The 16,471-nt window shown below is 42.3% G+C and overlaps 2 protein-coding genes across 3 annotated transcripts; both read left to right on the plus strand.

Annotated features, from left to right (window-relative positions):
• Nucleotides 1-1,213: 1,213 nt before the first annotated feature.
• On the plus strand, nt 1,214-7,122 carry LOC135171669 (uncharacterized). The gene is made up of 3 exons (XM_064138295.1): nt 1,214-1,273; nt 6,433-6,600; nt 6,757-7,122. Exons 2-3 carry the CDS (start codon nt 6,433-6,435, stop codon nt 7,120-7,122), a joined length of 534 nt encoding a protein of 177 aa, XP_063994365.1. The 5' UTR covers nt 1,214-1,273.
• Nucleotides 3,476-5,579, plus strand: LOC135171668 (uncharacterized). Of its 2 annotated transcripts, none has more exons than XR_010300581.1 (2): nt 3,476-5,200; nt 5,280-5,579. XR_010300581.1 is itself a non-coding variant. In XM_064138294.1 (2 exons), the coding sequence occupies exons 1-2, from the start codon at nt 4,834-4,836 to the stop codon at nt 5,405-5,407; spliced, it is 495 nt and encodes a 164-aa protein (XP_063994364.1). In that variant the 5' UTR covers nt 3,783-4,833; the 3' UTR covers nt 5,408-5,579. The 2 variants fall into 2 exon arrangements, 1 of the variants encoding a protein (XP_063994364.1); XM_064138294.1 differs by having other exon boundaries at nt 3,783-5,200.
• Nucleotides 7,123-16,471: the final 9,349 nt, after the last annotated feature.

The raw sequence follows: 16,471 nt of genomic DNA on the forward strand, positions 1-16,471 counted from the left end.
CCGCCCTTACACACGGGGTGTGACGACCCCGCGGTCCCTGAGTCGAACTTGGTGTAAGGATTGGGATCCCCCTTTTGGGGGGTCTCAATAATTATACCAAGGGGGGGTTGCGGGTGCAGGTTGGACCCCTGCGCCCAGGGGGGGTTTCGGGGGGGGGGTCGCGAATTGGGAGGCGAGGGAGGGCGAAATCGGCCGGTGGAGGGGTGGTTCCACGTGGTGGAGGGGTGGGTCCACGTGGTGGAGGTCGAGATCGGCGGGTGGAGGGCCGCGAGACCTACCTATTGGGGGGTTTGGAGGGGGAGGGTCGCGGTGGGGTGGGCCGGACTTCGGGAGACGCGAGGGAGGGCGAAATCGGCTGGCGGAGGGGTGGTTCCACGTGGTGGAGGGCGGAATCGGTTGGTGGACGGGTAATTCCACGCGCGGGTGGGGGTTCGGGGGGACTGGCTGCTTCGCAGTGCGAAGGGCATGGACATTGCGGTTCTCGCAACTTGTTCCAGCCACGTGTTAGTAGTCGGAACCTCCCGCAACGGTGGAGGCCGGCGAAAACGCGACGCCGCACGTGGGGCTGGGTCTCAGGGGGAGGGGGCGGGTATCCCTCGGGAAAGGGACGGTTCGCGGGGTGGGTCGTCGGGTGGGATGGGTGGGGTCCCCCCTTCTGTGGGTCTGCTCCCTCTTTGCTCCTCTTTCGAGGGGAGTCGAGGCGGAGCACTCCTTCAGCGCCTCCACCGGGCCCCGATCCGAGCTCCCCAGCTCGGCGGGAACCGGAAGGCCCCCTCCCAGGGACGGCGCCCAGCGTCCCGAGCTACCCAGCTCGGTGCCGCGGGGAACCGCCCCCTCTAATCCTTAATCCTCTTATTTTTACTTTTTGTTTTTACTTTTCAGCTTTTCAGCTCCTGCCTTTCGGCACGGCCGGCGACCGTCTCGTCAAACTTCAACCATGGCAGAGCATCTTTGCAAATCTATTCCGGAGGCTAAACTGCCCCCAATCGGATCTCCGGGGGGCACAATGATGCGTCCGTCGTGCGGCGAAGTCTGCGCATCGCTTCCCAGCATGCCAGAGGACCAGCTACAGCGACTACATCGAGGGACCCAAGGAGGGTGGTGCCCTCAAGGGTTCGTAGTCGCCCGCCGTGCGCCGGGGTACTGCCCTCCCGACGAGGGAAAGGTTCCAGCCTTCGTGCTGTCCACGAGGACGTCGAGGACGTCGCAGACAACGGGGGATTGACTGCGCAGCCGAGCCAGCCAACGCCTGGATCTTCAAGAACTTCGACCGGTGAGTCCACTCAATTATTAGGTAGGGTTCGCGAGTGCCACGTTAGTTTAAATAGGATCGATAGTCATCGCGTCGCGAACGGAGGCTCACCGGTACCCCCCGTTCCAATAGGTCATCCTCCCCGGACCCGTGCGATCGAGGGACCGGGCGCGCAACGCGACGTTAGAATACTGCAATTGAACATGTCCCGCTCAATTGCAGTAACCGGGGAGGTCTTTCAGCTAATTCGCAAAGAGCGTCTGGACATGTTGTTGCTCCATGAGCCGTATGCCATTCGTGAGGCGAACACCTGGGCCATCCGCGGCCTAGGACTCGGAATGCGTATTGCCGCGAGCTCAACGGAGCGACCGTGGGTGGCAGTCGTTGCGTGCAACTCCATCGTGGAGATTGCTTACGTGTCCCTACTTAGTACAGCACATTGCATCTGTGCTGAAGCCCGCGTCCCCGGTGGATCCTTCTTCGTCGTCTCCAGTTATTTTCAGTACTCGGAAGTAGTAAGTGAACACGGTTGGCGAATTCCATTCCAGGAATCGTCCCCCTTCCCCCTTTTCCCAGACGTGTCCGAACACGTTTTCCCCATTGTCCTTTGAGGAGGACGTCGCCGCCCTAGGGCCCCCTGGGGTGAGGGTCCCCAAAAAATGTCATTGTTCGACAGGAAGTGGGTGGTGGGCGACTGGCGAAGGAATGCGAGCAGGTCCCAAAACACTTAAAACCATCCCATTGTTATGCAATGGAATGTCGTTCACGTGTTAAGGGAAACTGGCCCATTATTTTTTTTTAGATGGAGGATTGCGCAGTGCCCTGGCATGAATGGCGCCGTAAATGGATGCTTTTTTTTACAGGTTTTTAGGGCAATAAATTTTCCCTTTCTATGGCAGACCGTTGGAAAAATTCTCAACGATGTCTCCTTTTTTTTTGACTAAGTTTTTCTCTCTCTCTCTTTCTTTTATTGCATGTTGTTTCCTTTCAAAAGGTTTTTTATTTAAAGATCAAAAATGTTTTTTGCCTTCCGTCTTTTTTTATACCTGAAAAGATGTTGAGGGTTTTCTCATAAATAATTCAACATAGGGTTTAAATTTTATCTTTTTTATATTTCATAAAAATCGTAGGATACATTTTACAAATCATATGTGTATGGTTTTTTTCAATATGAGGGCGTTCTGTAAGCCCGTCCCGCGAATTTATCTAAGTAATTAAAACAATTATGGAATAATTCTCCAAATAATTGGTACAAATATCCGAGAGTTTCGTGGGGTATTGTACGTCGGAGATCATTGCGAGCCATGAGATAAATTTCCTCGAAATTTACGCGTATGCGATGATAAAGATCCTCCGTGGCAGGCATTCTATTGTATTCCATATAATTCATTGCAATGCCTCTAATTGATTGTACAAGCGATTCCTTATATTCCTTGAGAGGCAATGTCTCCAAGAAATCCAGCCACTGATTAATCCATGCAGCCTTGTTTTTCAATGTAATGATGCTCTGCCCCATCATCATTATGGGAGTCTGATTTGCATCATCATTGCGAACAAAGGTCACGCAGGGATTTTCAAAACTGCGGTGGAATTTCACGTTTATGGCCCCAAATTCCTTTGCAGGTACATTGTGGTTGATCTTTGGGTGAAACTTCTCAGGGTCAAAGTAATCGGTTACAGCATCCAAATCGTTGAAAAAAAGGGTCCATTCTTCTCGGGTCATTGACAATATGGCGCGTTTCGGGCGTACGCCCATAAATTGTACAACCGGGACGAATTGACCGAAACACGTAACTTTTAAGCCGACACGAATTTGTTTTGTCTCTGATCTATTCAAAGATATAACTTGAGACAATACCACATGCTGTTCAGCATCACTGAATCCCTTTTGTTGGGTACTTTCCATGTTGAAAAAATGAATGGATGAAATCGGGACGACTGAATAAAATCCACCGCGAGCACCCGCGTTTTATAGCGCTACGTATGAGAGTGGAGGGGACAGAATCCCCACTAAGCACATGATTGACCTATAACCGTCAAACATTATCCCCCACCGCAGGGAGTTCTGCGGCGGCGGCGTCACACATGCGCCCCACTTTCGCGGTTTTTGTATGTTGCGCGGTACCCCCACTCTTACCATGGAACCTTCCTATACCGATTTTTTTTTGTTAAATCGAGTGACGCGTTTGTTGTCATTCGTTAAAGGGCATTGCAATAGTAAAAATGTCTAAAAACTTTGAAACTTACGCTTTAGAGTCCCTTAAAAAATATCTCGCGGATCGCAAATCGTATGAGGGACGACAAAAGCCTAAATTTCGCCAGAAAAGAGTACGCGTATGTGTTGATAAATATACTGATGATGATTACCTAGACAGTGAAGATAGTGATGACATGTGTATTCCAGCAAAAGCGCGGAAAATCGCGATAGGGTCAGGATTGGAATGCGAAGTGGAAGATTTCCTTGTTGATCCTTCTTGCGTATGTAAATACAAATTCCTTGGTGAGACATGGAATAAAATCCATATCAGATATCGCAGGGATAAATTACACTCTCAAGATGAGAGCATAGACATGTGTGCGACATTTAAAGTATGTTACAATGAAGAACCTGCAGAATCTATTAGAAAAATCGAATCAAATTTTCAAATGAGATATAATCCTCCATCACTGAGAAGCATTGCAATCGCGAATTTATTAAATGAAAGGAAATATGCGAAAAATGCAAAAACTTTGGCTGTGGTTACTAAAGCAATTGTGCATAATAGTGATGTTTTATTATATAAAATGTCGAAGTCAAATGGGTTTTTCGACTGCATAGAACACACAAGATTATGCAAAGAAGGAGTGGGGGAAAAACTCTATTGGTACCACTTTTTTAGGGTGTGTGAGGAAGGATATTATCTCCCTGCGGGGGAGGAGACATTGGTCTACAAGAAAGGAAATGGACCAATCATTGACCTTTCCTTTCAATAGTCAACAAATGCAAAACAAGTGGGGGGGGGGCGAAAAAAAGGACAACTCGGGCATCCTTCCTCATCAGCTATTCAAAGCACCCCCCACCAAGGCCAAATTTTCAAAAAAGTGTGGAAAACTTAGCCCCTCCTCTAAACTAGGGATGCATCAAGGAACCCAGTGAGATTATGTTACTGCATTTGTGTTTTTTACGTCAAAATGACATCAAGTCAAGTGAACTCATCTCCAAAATCCAGTTATCAATCAGGTTATCAGCCTGGAACTTTTAAACCTAAAAAATTTAAATATTGTGGAATCAACGCGAATAAAAATGGAATTAAGATAATTAGTGATCGTGTAGTGAAATATAACAGTGATGAGAAAAAATCAATTGAAAAAATAGTGAAATAAGTGAAACTCCAACGACATGAGATTTCCAAGACAGGTCCTGTCATAAATATTGACTTTGACCTTCAAACGGTTGAAAAGAAGAAGAAAAACTCAACCAAACGATTGAGTCATAAATCACCCGGCAGCACTCAAAGGGACTCTAAAATCGTGAAAGTCAATAAAAAAAAACAAGTGAAATCGTACAAGTGAGCACAGAAGAAAAAAAGTTATGGCTTAATATGTTAGAAAAAGATCTTGATTTATTCAATCAAGTGAACTATATTGATAAGAAAAAGGATCTAAAAAAAATACAGGCTCGCGAAAAACGTTTAAAACTCGCGGAAAAAAAGAAGGCCGCCTTTATCGCTCGCGAAAAACGTCGCGAACTAGCTAAGGAAAAACAACGACAATTTATAGCTCGCGAATCAAAAAACAATCGATCCAAGGACCACGCATCGAAGGATATCATCCCTGAGACCATGATGGAATTGGATTCATCGATCGAGATCATTCCCAGCACTCCATCAGTTATCAATTTAATCCTGGAACGCGAGGGTGAAGATGTTCAGCATGGGCCATTGAATTTCGCGCCCTCAACCCCCACAAGTAAATATTCAACCAATCAATCATAGGAATTTTTAGATTACATTGATTTCAGCTAATCTTGTATTGTTTTTTGTTTCAGAACCGCGAAAAACTATCGAGGAAATCGAGGCCGTTCTAGTCGCGTTGGGCGCGAATCTAGAACAAAGGAATCGCGAGGATGATTACGAAGTGCGATGCACTCCAACGGAAGCGTCAAAAAGAGCTTGATCAAATTGCGATGCAATTGGATCAAAGCGGGGATGATGATGATGAAGGATTGGCCATCCAGAGTCTTGATTTCACCCCGTTATCACCCAGTAACCGTTCGGGTTAAAAATTCATTAAGCATTTTTGTATTTTTTTGAATACCTGAAATAAAAGTCATAAATTTTATTGCATTAACGGTGAGTCTTGACTCTTTTTTTTATTGCTAGGCTAAACCCAATATTCCCTCTCCTGTCCCCAGCCCTTTTTTTTTGCTCGTAGAAGCTAGGGGAAATTTCTCTCGCTTCTTCTTCCTCGTCGGTCCCCTGAATCCTTTCGTTTATTGCCTCTTTCCTTCTCGTTGTTTAGAGGGTTTAGAGAACAATTTTGACTTTTTCCTCGTCTTTCCCACATTTATCCTTTGTCATCTCCCTCTAACTTACGGGTTAGAGGGTTGAGGGCGAATAGTGGGGCAAAAGTTATATAAACCGTGAGATTGCACTACTCGCCCTCTTTCACCATCGTCATCCGGAGGACTCCAGTGTCCAGTTTTAGTGTTTTTTTGGTGTTTTTCGTTTTTATTAAAAATTTGTTTAAAAATGGTGAAAGTCACCTGCCAAGAAGCGTGCCAGGAGCACTTTGCCCTCGAGGTAAGTTTTTTCTATGTTTTTGCATGTTTTTCGTGGTGTTTCGCGGTTTTTGGGGTGTGGCGTTTTTCTCGCGGTTTTCAATTTTTAGTTTTTCGCGTCCGCGGTTCATTTTGGTGTTTTTTTTTCGAGCGTTTTTTATATTATTTTAACGTCTTCCCTTCGTGGGGTATACGTTTTCGCGTTTTTTAATCCACGTATTTTTTTCGGTTTTATTTTTTGTTGTTTTAGTTTTTAGATTTTTCGCTTGTTTTAGTTTTCAGTTTTTAAATTCATTTTGTTTGTTTTAGTTTTTGATTTTTGTTTTGTTTTTCGTTTGTTTTCGTTTTAGTTTTTTAAATTCATTCTGTTTGTCTCTTTTTTCTAAATTTTTAATTCATTGTGCTTTTTTTTATTTTACAGATGCAGGCCATCCGGAGGAAGCGGGCCTACCTGCGGGAGGCCAACGAGTGGCTGCGGTGGGAGGACGAGGAGGGTGAAACCCTGGAAGGCGAGAACATTTTCGCCATCCAGGATCTCCATGACAGGGCCGCCAAATGGTTGGCGGATTCCGAGGACGAGGCCTACCTGGTGGGTTGGATCTCTCTGTCTCTCTCTCTCTCTATTCCCTCTATTCCCTTTATCCCCTCTAACCCCTTCCTGTCATTCCTCTCCTAAAATACCCCCTCCCTTCCTCATTTTCCTATAAATATTTAATATTAATGTGTTTTTTTTTTTTTGCTTCAGCGCGGAGCTCGCTGGGAGGGAGGCGTAGGTGCAGACACCCCACGAGCGCGGTGGATCCGCGCTCTGAGGCGCGAGACGCGCCAGTTCGAGGCCGAGGGTGAACAGGTGCTCGCCCTATACGACGTGTGGGATGCCTGGGCCCTGAGGATCCTCTTCGGGGAGGAGCCCACCCAGCCCGACCTGACGGAGGAGGACTGCCCCTGGAGCAGTGGGACTGAGACCCCCCCCTGTAGCGCCAGCTACATCATGAACACTGCCAGAGTGAGACGACACCACAATCTCACTCCTGGTGTTATTATTTCTCCCGATGGTCCGATGAAATTCCTCACCGGATTATCCCCACTCCCAGCAAATCACCTGCCGTAATCCGGCATTCCATCGCTCTAGATCAGTAGTAATATTTCGCCTCTGACACGCGACACTCCAAAACATAATACATAGTTTATTAATACGATGATTAATTACAATATTAAAGATTTGGAGTGTCGCGTGTCAGAGGCGAAATATTACTACTGATCTAGAGCGATGGAATGCCGGATTTCGGCAGGTGATTTGCTGGGAGTGGGGATAATCCGGTGAGGAATTTCATCGGACCATCGGGAGAAATAATAACACCAGGAGTGAGATTGTGGTGTCGTCTCACTCTGGCAGTGTTCATGATGTAGCTGGCGCTACACCCCTGCCCCTTAATCTTAATTTTAAATAAATTGTATTTGATAATTTTAACTTTTTAAATAAAATTTTTTTTTTTAATAAATTTTTTTCTTTTCTATTTATTGATTTAAATCCCTTAACTTATTTCCTTTAGTTTTAAATTAGAAAATAATCTTAGGAAAAAAAAAAAAATTGTATTTTAGTTTTACGTTTTATTTTTTAATAAAATTTTTTTTTAAATAAATATTTTCTTTTTTCTATTTTTATTTATTTCCCTCGATTTATTTCCCTTAGTTTTAAGTTTAAATATTAAGAAAAAAAGTATTTTAGATTTAGATTTATTATTATTAAATGTAGTCTAGTTTCAAGTTTTTTTTAATAAAAAATTTTTTTGAATAACCATTTGTTGTCTTTTTTTTTTTAAACATTTACTTCGTTTATTTTTAAATTATAATTAAATAGGAATTGGATGGGGAAAAATTTAACGGGAGGCTTTTTTTTTTCTAGTTTTTATTTATTTATTTATTTATGTTTCCTTCTATAACATACATTTGTCTTATAGTTAATTTTCATTTTCGCGGGCCGCGGGTTTTTGAAACTTCGTATTTCAATTCGAAATACGAACGGCTAAAAACCCGCCAGCCAAAGCTGACGACGGCACCCCCTGAGAATCGGTAACCCCTCCCACAAACGTAGATTCCCAGAATTCCACAGTGTCGGTAAAAACGTAGGGCCGCCTCCTGACACCAGGAGGCTTGCGCAAATGTAAACACTGTAGGGCCCATTTTTTAAATAATGAATATCTAGTGAACAAATTAACTTAAAAATATGGAAGTTGGATATTAATTATCAACAAACGATTCCCTATCCAATGATGATAACTATTCGAGGCTACAATAAAATATTAATTGAGTGGCGGGATAGCCCATACTCATTAAATTGTTTAATTAATTATTAAATAATGAATGTCTCCAACCGTTTTTAGTGCATAACAATATTATACAAAACTACTACAATCAATCTAAGTGCATAAAATACTTAATTTTTAAAAAACAGTGCGCGCCAACTAGCAGCGGTTCAATCGCGGTTTTTTGAAACCATAGGGCAGTGTCACAAAACCATCAAGCCGCCGTTTTGGGCCTGTCGCACGTACGATCTTACTCTCAGGTCTCGTGATGACGTCATGATACACTGTCCGACGAATACCATGATAGTCGATCTGGTAGGGATCTGCTTTATCGACAACGAGCGCGCGAATCGAGTCGTAATGAATTTGTTTACGCGATTCATAATTCAGTCTAACCCCTTTTATTTTACTAACTTCCGCGATACTGCCGTCCGGTTTTTTTACGCGATAAGTGTAAAATTTAGGCCCCCCAGAGACAAAAGAAGTAATGAAACTTCCTTCTCCGTAGCTCTCTACTTCGTCGGTCAAATCCCCTAGAAAATTCCCTAGCGGTAATTCATTTGATCCATCGCTAATGTAAATGACCGAATCTGTATCATAATATAAAACACGTTCTTGTTGTTTTTCTAGATAAGAATATAACCTTAGACGCGCGTGACCGGTTATATAAGCCGCAATAACGACATTAGCCTTAGTGGACATTTCCGCGGCTTCGTTTAAATGTTTCCAGGACATGAAGAGAGTGTCGTTAGCGACAGGAACAAGTCCTGCTAATTCAATTTCAGGATTAAACATTATATTTGCAAATTCCTCATGTGTTCGAATAATAGCTTTTTTTGTCAAATTCTCCCTCTCCCCAAATTTACCCCATAGACAGTTTAAACAAAGTTTTGCTACGGCTTTTAATCCGGCATTCTTTTGAATTTTATCTTTGTCAAGTTTTATACCTTCTCGCGCCTCATATTCAGCAATATATCTATTCTTTGATTCATCATCTACACACTCAGCAGGCCAATCCGAAGCCTCTTGTTTTATTTTCAAAAAAGTGTTAATGTATTCGGCAAATAATCCGCCTGTTCGCGTCACAGGATTATAACGCGTAGTTCTCTTATACTCCCAAAGCTCACTGATTTCTAATATTTTATACCCCATTTCTACGGCTTTACGAAGTTCTGGAGCGACCCAAGTTCCCAAAAATTCGCGATCAGCGGGATCATCATGAGGGCAATTGTCTTGTACAAGATCATCGCAGCATGATCGACAGAGAGGGAACAGTAACTTTCCATGAGCTTTTACTGGTAAAACAGGGTGAAATAATTGACGAGGGGGTAAAACGCGACATTTCACAAGACCTTCTATCCGCGAAATATTATTATTAGGGCATATAAGCTGACAATCACGCCCCACATGGACAGTGGGATGTCCAATCGGGAAAATCCCTGTCTTTAAAACGTATGGGTATAACGAACAAACGTCAACATAGCGAATTTTTTCATTATCTTTTACATCATAATGTGTTACGGTATTTCCTGTTCGTCCCCCGAAAAATGCATCGCGTGGATCCAGGGCTATAAACATCTGCTGATCAACGTTTTCTACAAAATTCGCCAGCGAATGATCTGTCTTTTTTTAACGAATAAAATCGCATTCCCACATCTCAACGACTTCATAACCCGAGTGTCGCAATTCCCATGCAATAGCCCCTGTTCTCTCATATCGACTCTCTAGTGTATCCTTGTGACTTAACTCTTTATCTCTATTGAATTTGAAACACCGTGGGCATCCGTGCCAATAACATCCGTGGAACTGATATGCATATTTCTTATTATTATTCGCGGTATCCTCCCAAAAACCATCTAGACGCAGGCCTGATGTTGTTCTGTGCTCACGAGTTCGTCCGGCATGTATTATTCGATGATTCTCGCAATGTTCGCGCCACAAGAGCCATTCAATTGCGATTTTCGACTGCACTTTCCCTAACCGATATCCTCCCTGAGGTATAATACCTATCTGCTTGTCTTTTAAGAAATTTGTTTGAAAAATACGCATGCATGTAGAAGCGATCGTTACACATTCTGTACAAGGACAGACATTTCCAGCATTCATAATCAGTTTTCGAAATTCAACACAGGCTCGTCTCAAAATTGTAACATCAAGCCTGCAATAATGAAGAATTTCTTTACGAAAATCAAATTCATAATTTTCTTCGACACGATCATTATACCAGGATAAGAATTTTTCACGATCTTGTACTCCCATAGTGTCAGCACCATAATATTTTCTATCAGGTATAGGCCCTACGTAGTTTTGATTGTCGTTTGTATTGAAAAAATGTGGAAAATAGCCTTTCGCTATATTCCCCAATCCAACAGCTTTCGGTAAACTTGCAAGAGCCATGTGAAAATAATTTAAACTGTTTATAAATTTATTATCCCCAAAATCCATCAAGATAATGTTTGTTCCGTTAATTATCGCTTTAATTTGACTGTTAATGCGTTTCATGACGTCTCTCAAAACGAATTGTGAATCATAGCCTTTCGCGTTATGTGCAATACAAACTACTTTTTTATACGTCTTACCCATCGATGTGATGTAATCAACAAATCCTCGCACAGGATCCTCACCATCGAAAACATTTTCCCGATGTTTACACACGCCACACGGATTTCCGTGATTATCGTTGGCGTTCACAATGTCATCGTCGGTCATATCTGCACAACGATCACACACAGTTTGGGCAACGCAAAGATTAGGAATGTGTACGTTGACGTCTGTAGTTCCTTGCAGAAGCTCATCCTGTGTGGTTTCAAAGTCGTAGAAAACAAACGCCACGCGTTTCAAAGTCAATTTTTTCTTGCTTTTTAAGGTGGGCATATAGCAGAGATGAGAAATATCTTCGTCCTTTTGACATACGTTGCAATAATATTTATGGCACACATGATTCTGAGTTTTGCGATGATCAATTTTCGTGGTACATTGGCCACACAATTTTATATAGTCACAGACGGTGGGGTTATTTCCGCTGAAAGATCCTGGTTTCTTATGTTGATCGAAGCACAATCGCCCGTGAAACTCTCGCCTACAATCGTCACACACTATTTTATCAACAATCGTAGAGTCACACGGAGGATTCTTCAAACACCTATCACAAGTCTTATCACAAACATGTCCTTGCGTAGTGTAAGGTTTGTTACAATGCTCGCAATAATACTTCACGCCAAAGAATGAAGGTAAATTTTGGATTGGCTCATAGTGGTTCTCTTCAGGATAATACACAATCGTTAAGGTATATCGGACGGCCATCTTTCTGCTAATCAATTCAGGTGTACCATCGTAGAGCACAGGGCGATCTTTTCCGTTTCTCATGAGGAAATAGACCTTGATAACGCATCCTTCTTCAGCCAAGTATCGCTGATATTGAGCAACTTCCTGTAGACCACAGCCTTCGTCAGGAGCAATGACTCCTGCCCTTTGAGTTAGTCTTTCGGCCTCCTCACGTTGCATTTTTCCCTTGCATTGCCGGATTGCCTGCCACACCTCGTGGATCTTGCCCTTATCCGCTCTGGTTTTTAATTTTTCTGCATGTGCTTTGGCCACAACAAGTGATCGGGCTAGACACAAGCCATCTTCATTCGAAATCTGAAGGATACATTTTCTACTAAGCCCTCTTTTCATGCCGTTTTCAAGGAAACCTTGACCTACCGGGGCTTCAGCCACGTGAATTTTGATCCAAAACTTATCGGCACATCCGAAACCGTTTGCGCTCTGCGCGATAGAGCTGACAAGATTCCATAGATCTTGAAACTCATATCCTTTGATCGCACGTGGACTTATCCAGGCATTGTCTCTTTGCATATTTGCAAAATTGAATGTAAGACACATTCGATTCATACCACGTCCTCCAGCCTCAATAATTTTATTATAGACATCACGAAAAGCTTCTTCAACCCAGTCTGCAGGGTCACGACTTTCAGGTAAAGGGTAGATTGCAAACTCCATCACATGTGTGTCGAGTTTGAAACGTGGAAGTCTCTGGCGTGATCGTCGTATTATCCTTAAGGCCGGCAATCGATTTTCAATCTCTTCTTCGCGGCCATTTTGTTGATCTGAAATTGGGTTTAGTATTTTTCAATAAAAAAATATGCCTAAAATTTTTTCTCGTTATTATAAAAGGTATGACGCTAGATACTTACCATTCTGTTGATCTAGTAAATCTAGATTAAACTCTTCAACAGCTGCCAAAGCCTCAGGTTAGGGTCACTCATAACATTTTCACCACCACCACATTGAATATCAAAGAGCTCAGAATTAAAATTTTCGAATAAATCTCCATCAAAATTATTTTCAATGGCAAAATCACCGAATAACTCAAGATCAAAATTATTTATCCAATCAAAATCTCCCTGTGGAGGTTTAGTATTTTCTTCGGACGGGTCACTGGGCCCCGCTAAATCGTTTGGGTCCAACATTGTGAATGTCCCTTGGACGACTGCAGTTAGTGCGAGAAAATTCGGGCTATATTGGGAAAAGTCAGGGGTTTTACTGTTGGCGCCACAGGGGGGCTACTGCACTTCTTCACCTTTTTTACCTGCCCCCGTCTACGCGCATTGTCCTTGCCCTAGACATAGGCAAGCCCACTTGACCCCAATACAGGTGCATTACGTCACGCCCCTCTCTCGCATTTTCAAATCCATATTTTCGGATATCGTAAAATTGTATAAAATGATGAGATTTTAGGCATGATTAATCAGAAGGCAATATGGACACGAGGTGGAAACATCCCTTTACTGCAATGATTTGTGGTCCCACGGGTTGTGGAAAAACATTTTTTGTTAAAAGGTTTTTGAAGGAAATTAAGCAAATGTGCGATACACAAATTGAAAAAGTGATCTTTTATTACGCTGAGTGGCAGAATGGATATTCGGATTATGATAATAATTTTGTCGAATTTCGTGAAGGCCTACCATGATCTGGAGATTTTGATGATAATAAGCCAAAATTGGTTGTCGTGGACGATTTGATGCGGGAATCTTCGAATGGTGCAATAGTTGATTTATTTACAAAAGGAAGCCATCATAAAAATCTCAGTGTAATGTTTCTATCTCAAAATTTATTCCACCAAGGAAAAGGACAGAGAGACATTTCATTGAATACAAATTACATCGTCGTATTTAAAAATCCCAGGGATCGTGCACAAATTGCCCATTTGGCTCGTCAAATATATCCAGAAGATCCAAAATTCCTGCAAGAAGCCTATTTTGATGCAACTTCGGCAGCTCATGGCTATTTGTTGCTAGATTTGAAACAATCGACTCCTGAAAACTGTAGGTTTCGTACCAATGTATTCCCCAGTGATCCCCATCATTATGTTTATATCCCGCGGAAGGATCGCAATATAAAAGGAGGAGGGGCATCACGGAGTGTACCAGTCGTTCATGTGTGATGGCAACGAGAAGTCGTTCTGAAAGCGGCTCTGTTCGCAAGTCGCTGGGAGAAAAAAATACAGCCTTATTACACGCACTCATCTACGCACTACCCAGGCTACGCCGAGTAATAATACAACACGCTAATAAAGATTTAATGCGCTACATTTGCGAGTGTGCTTTAAATTTGTTACACGGAAATGTTCCTTTGAAAAATTGCGAGAAATCAAAACTGTGCAAACATAAAAAACTATTGAGAAAACTCGCCGATAAAAAACAAAGTTTAAATAGCAAGAAAAAAATCATTAATCAGAAAGGTGGTTCAATTTTACCAATGCTATTGGGTCCTCTGATAAGCGCACTTATCTCAGCCATTGTATAAGGATGGAACATGCACGTAAAACGATTCTTGTACCAGAGGACAGTGTGGAACGTCTAAAAAAAAATTCTTCACATGTTGATGCTCACCATGTTTTAACTGAATTGGCTAAAGAAATTCAGCCATCAGCCGAAACTCCAGGCACTGTTACAAGTAGATTAGATACCCAGCTATTGGAAATTTTAAATTCGAAAAGCCCGAGAGACGATCATGAAAAATGGAAGCTGTATAACGACGTTCTGAGGCGATATTTGTTTTATACCGAACAAAATAAAACGCCGGCGTTAGAAACGGAGGCCCACGTCGAAACTGAAACCACTGAACGATACGACCCAAAAGCTATTGTTGCTACTGTACCTAAAGTATATCAGCGAAAAGCCTCTGGTATACTAGAATACATTGACGCCATTGATACTGCTAACAGACTCAAATGGAATTCACAAGGACACGTGACTTCGGATGGACAGACATTTCCTGGTGTTAATATTGTGGATCTCATACAAGATGTTGTCAGAGCACGGAAAACATATTCAGCTAAAGGATGGGAACATTTTGCCGTTTATCTCCAAAGCCTGAACACCCCTCGGGAGTTTCTGGGTAATCCCAAGTTTCATCAGCCTCCACCAGCATTGCCCGACATTAGGAATCGAAGAGAACCTGAAATTTCAGAGGACGAGAGTTCCGTAGACGAAGGTAGAAGAAGGAAAAGCTATAGATCACGCACTCCTCCTGTTCATCGCCCCCGTAAAAACTCGAAAAAACCCCGGCTTAGTTCTCCCTACACTGCGAAAACCGAGGAAGTTACATCATGGCTTCCGTTTTGAACAATGAAAAACTCTCGAGGACATATTTTAACCTTCCAGAGCCGGAGGCATACACAGGGGCTCGAAATATTTTGTCAAAACATAAGAAAGAAATACCTGAAAGTGAAATAAAAAATTGGCTTAATGCTCAGAACACTTATACTCTTCATAAACCCATTAAGCGTAAATTTCCACGTCTTCATTATACAGTAACCAACATTGATGATGTGTGGGAGGCAGACCTAGTTGAATTGATATCATTAAAAACATATAATGATGGGATTTCATATTTGCTTGTAGTTATTGATGTCTTGAGTAAGTTTGCCTGGGTAGAACCATTGAAAGATAAATCAGCATCACAGGTTCTTGAAGCTTTCAAGCGTATAATGGATACAAATGGAGGGCGCGTTCCTGTTTCTATACAAACGGACAAGGGAAAAGAATTTATGGCCAACAGTGTCCAAAAATTTTTTTCTGATAAGAAAATAAAATTTCGTGTTGCACGTAATCCCGACATAAAAGCTGCAGTTGTAGAGCGTTTCAATCGGACATTGAAGGAACGTATGTGGCGTTACTTCACACATAGTCGAACATATAAGTATACAGATGTTTTGAAACAAATTGTCGAGTCTTATAACAACGCGCGACATTCTTCAATAAAGATAGCGCCTGCGGCTGTGACTATGGATAATGCACCATACGTATGGCGTAATATACAAAGTCGATTCAAGACGGAGAAACCACGTAAAGAATCCTTTAAATATAAAGTCGGCGACTATGTACGCATCAGTCGAACGAAAGGCACCTTTGAGAAAGGATATGAAACTAATTGGAGTAAAGAAATATTCAAAATAACGAAAGCTGTTTTTAAGCAATCATTGCCGATATACGAGTTGATGGATTTTGCTGACGAACCAATTGAGGGATTTTTCTACGAACCGAATTGGTGCTTGTCAATAAACCAACGGACGAGGACGAGTTCATAGTGGAACGTGTCATACGCTCCAAGGGAAAAGGAAAAAATAAGCAGGTTCTTGTTCATTGGGAAGGATATCCTGATAAGTTTGATTCTTGGATACCTGCTGCAGAACTGCATGCAATTGGGAAAAAATGAAGAGAAACGAATTATATATGGTGCTTCCCAGCAACAGCAGCATGAGCTATCATCCTGATAATACAGCATCGAAATTCACAACCTTGCTTCCAAAACAAGTTGAACTGGAAGGAGAATGGGTAGTGGGTCTGAGTGAAATACAATTTCCTTGCAATTTTTTACATATACGTGATCGAAAAGATGCTTCAATCAATTTCGTTAGTAATCCAATCTCCAATAAGAGTAAGGTAAACGCACTACAAACATTTTTTCTACCTACTGCAGTTTTCAAAGATATAACAGATTTAGTGGGGTTCATGAATACTTTTCCGCCTTTGAGTGCTCATATCCGATTTGAATATTTGACTCAACAAGGTTTTGTGAAAATTGTAAAACACTGCAACACCAGAAACTGCACTAGCACAGTTCATGCAATAGATTTTTCCGATAAAGTAG

This window comes from Diachasmimorpha longicaudata, unplaced genomic scaffold, assembly GCF_034640455.1.
Source record: "Diachasmimorpha longicaudata isolate KC_UGA_2023 unplaced genomic scaffold, iyDiaLong2 ctg00000075.1, whole genome shotgun sequence".
NCBI lineage: Eukaryota > Metazoa > Arthropoda > Insecta > Hymenoptera > Braconidae > Diachasmimorpha > Diachasmimorpha longicaudata.

What these genes read in the sequence shown, in the direction of transcription:
- LOC135171668 (XM_064138294.1), top strand. Translation starts at nt 4,834, where the DNA reads ATGTTAGAAAAAGATCTTGATTTATTCAATCAAGTGAACTATATTGAT. An exon ending in CGCGCCCTCAACCCCCACAA is followed by an intron (nt 5,201 to 5,279) that starts GTAAATATTCAA and finishes TTTTTGTTTCAG; the next exon opens with AACCGCGAAAAACTATCGAG.
- LOC135171669 (XM_064138295.1), top strand. Translation starts at nt 6,433, where the DNA reads ATGCAGGCCATCCGGAGGAAGCGGGCCTACCTGCGGGAGGCCAACGAG. An exon ending in CCGAGGACGAGGCCTACCTG is followed by an intron (nt 6,601 to 6,756) that starts GTGGGTTGGATC and finishes TTTTTGCTTCAG; the next exon opens with CGCGGAGCTCGCTGGGAGGG.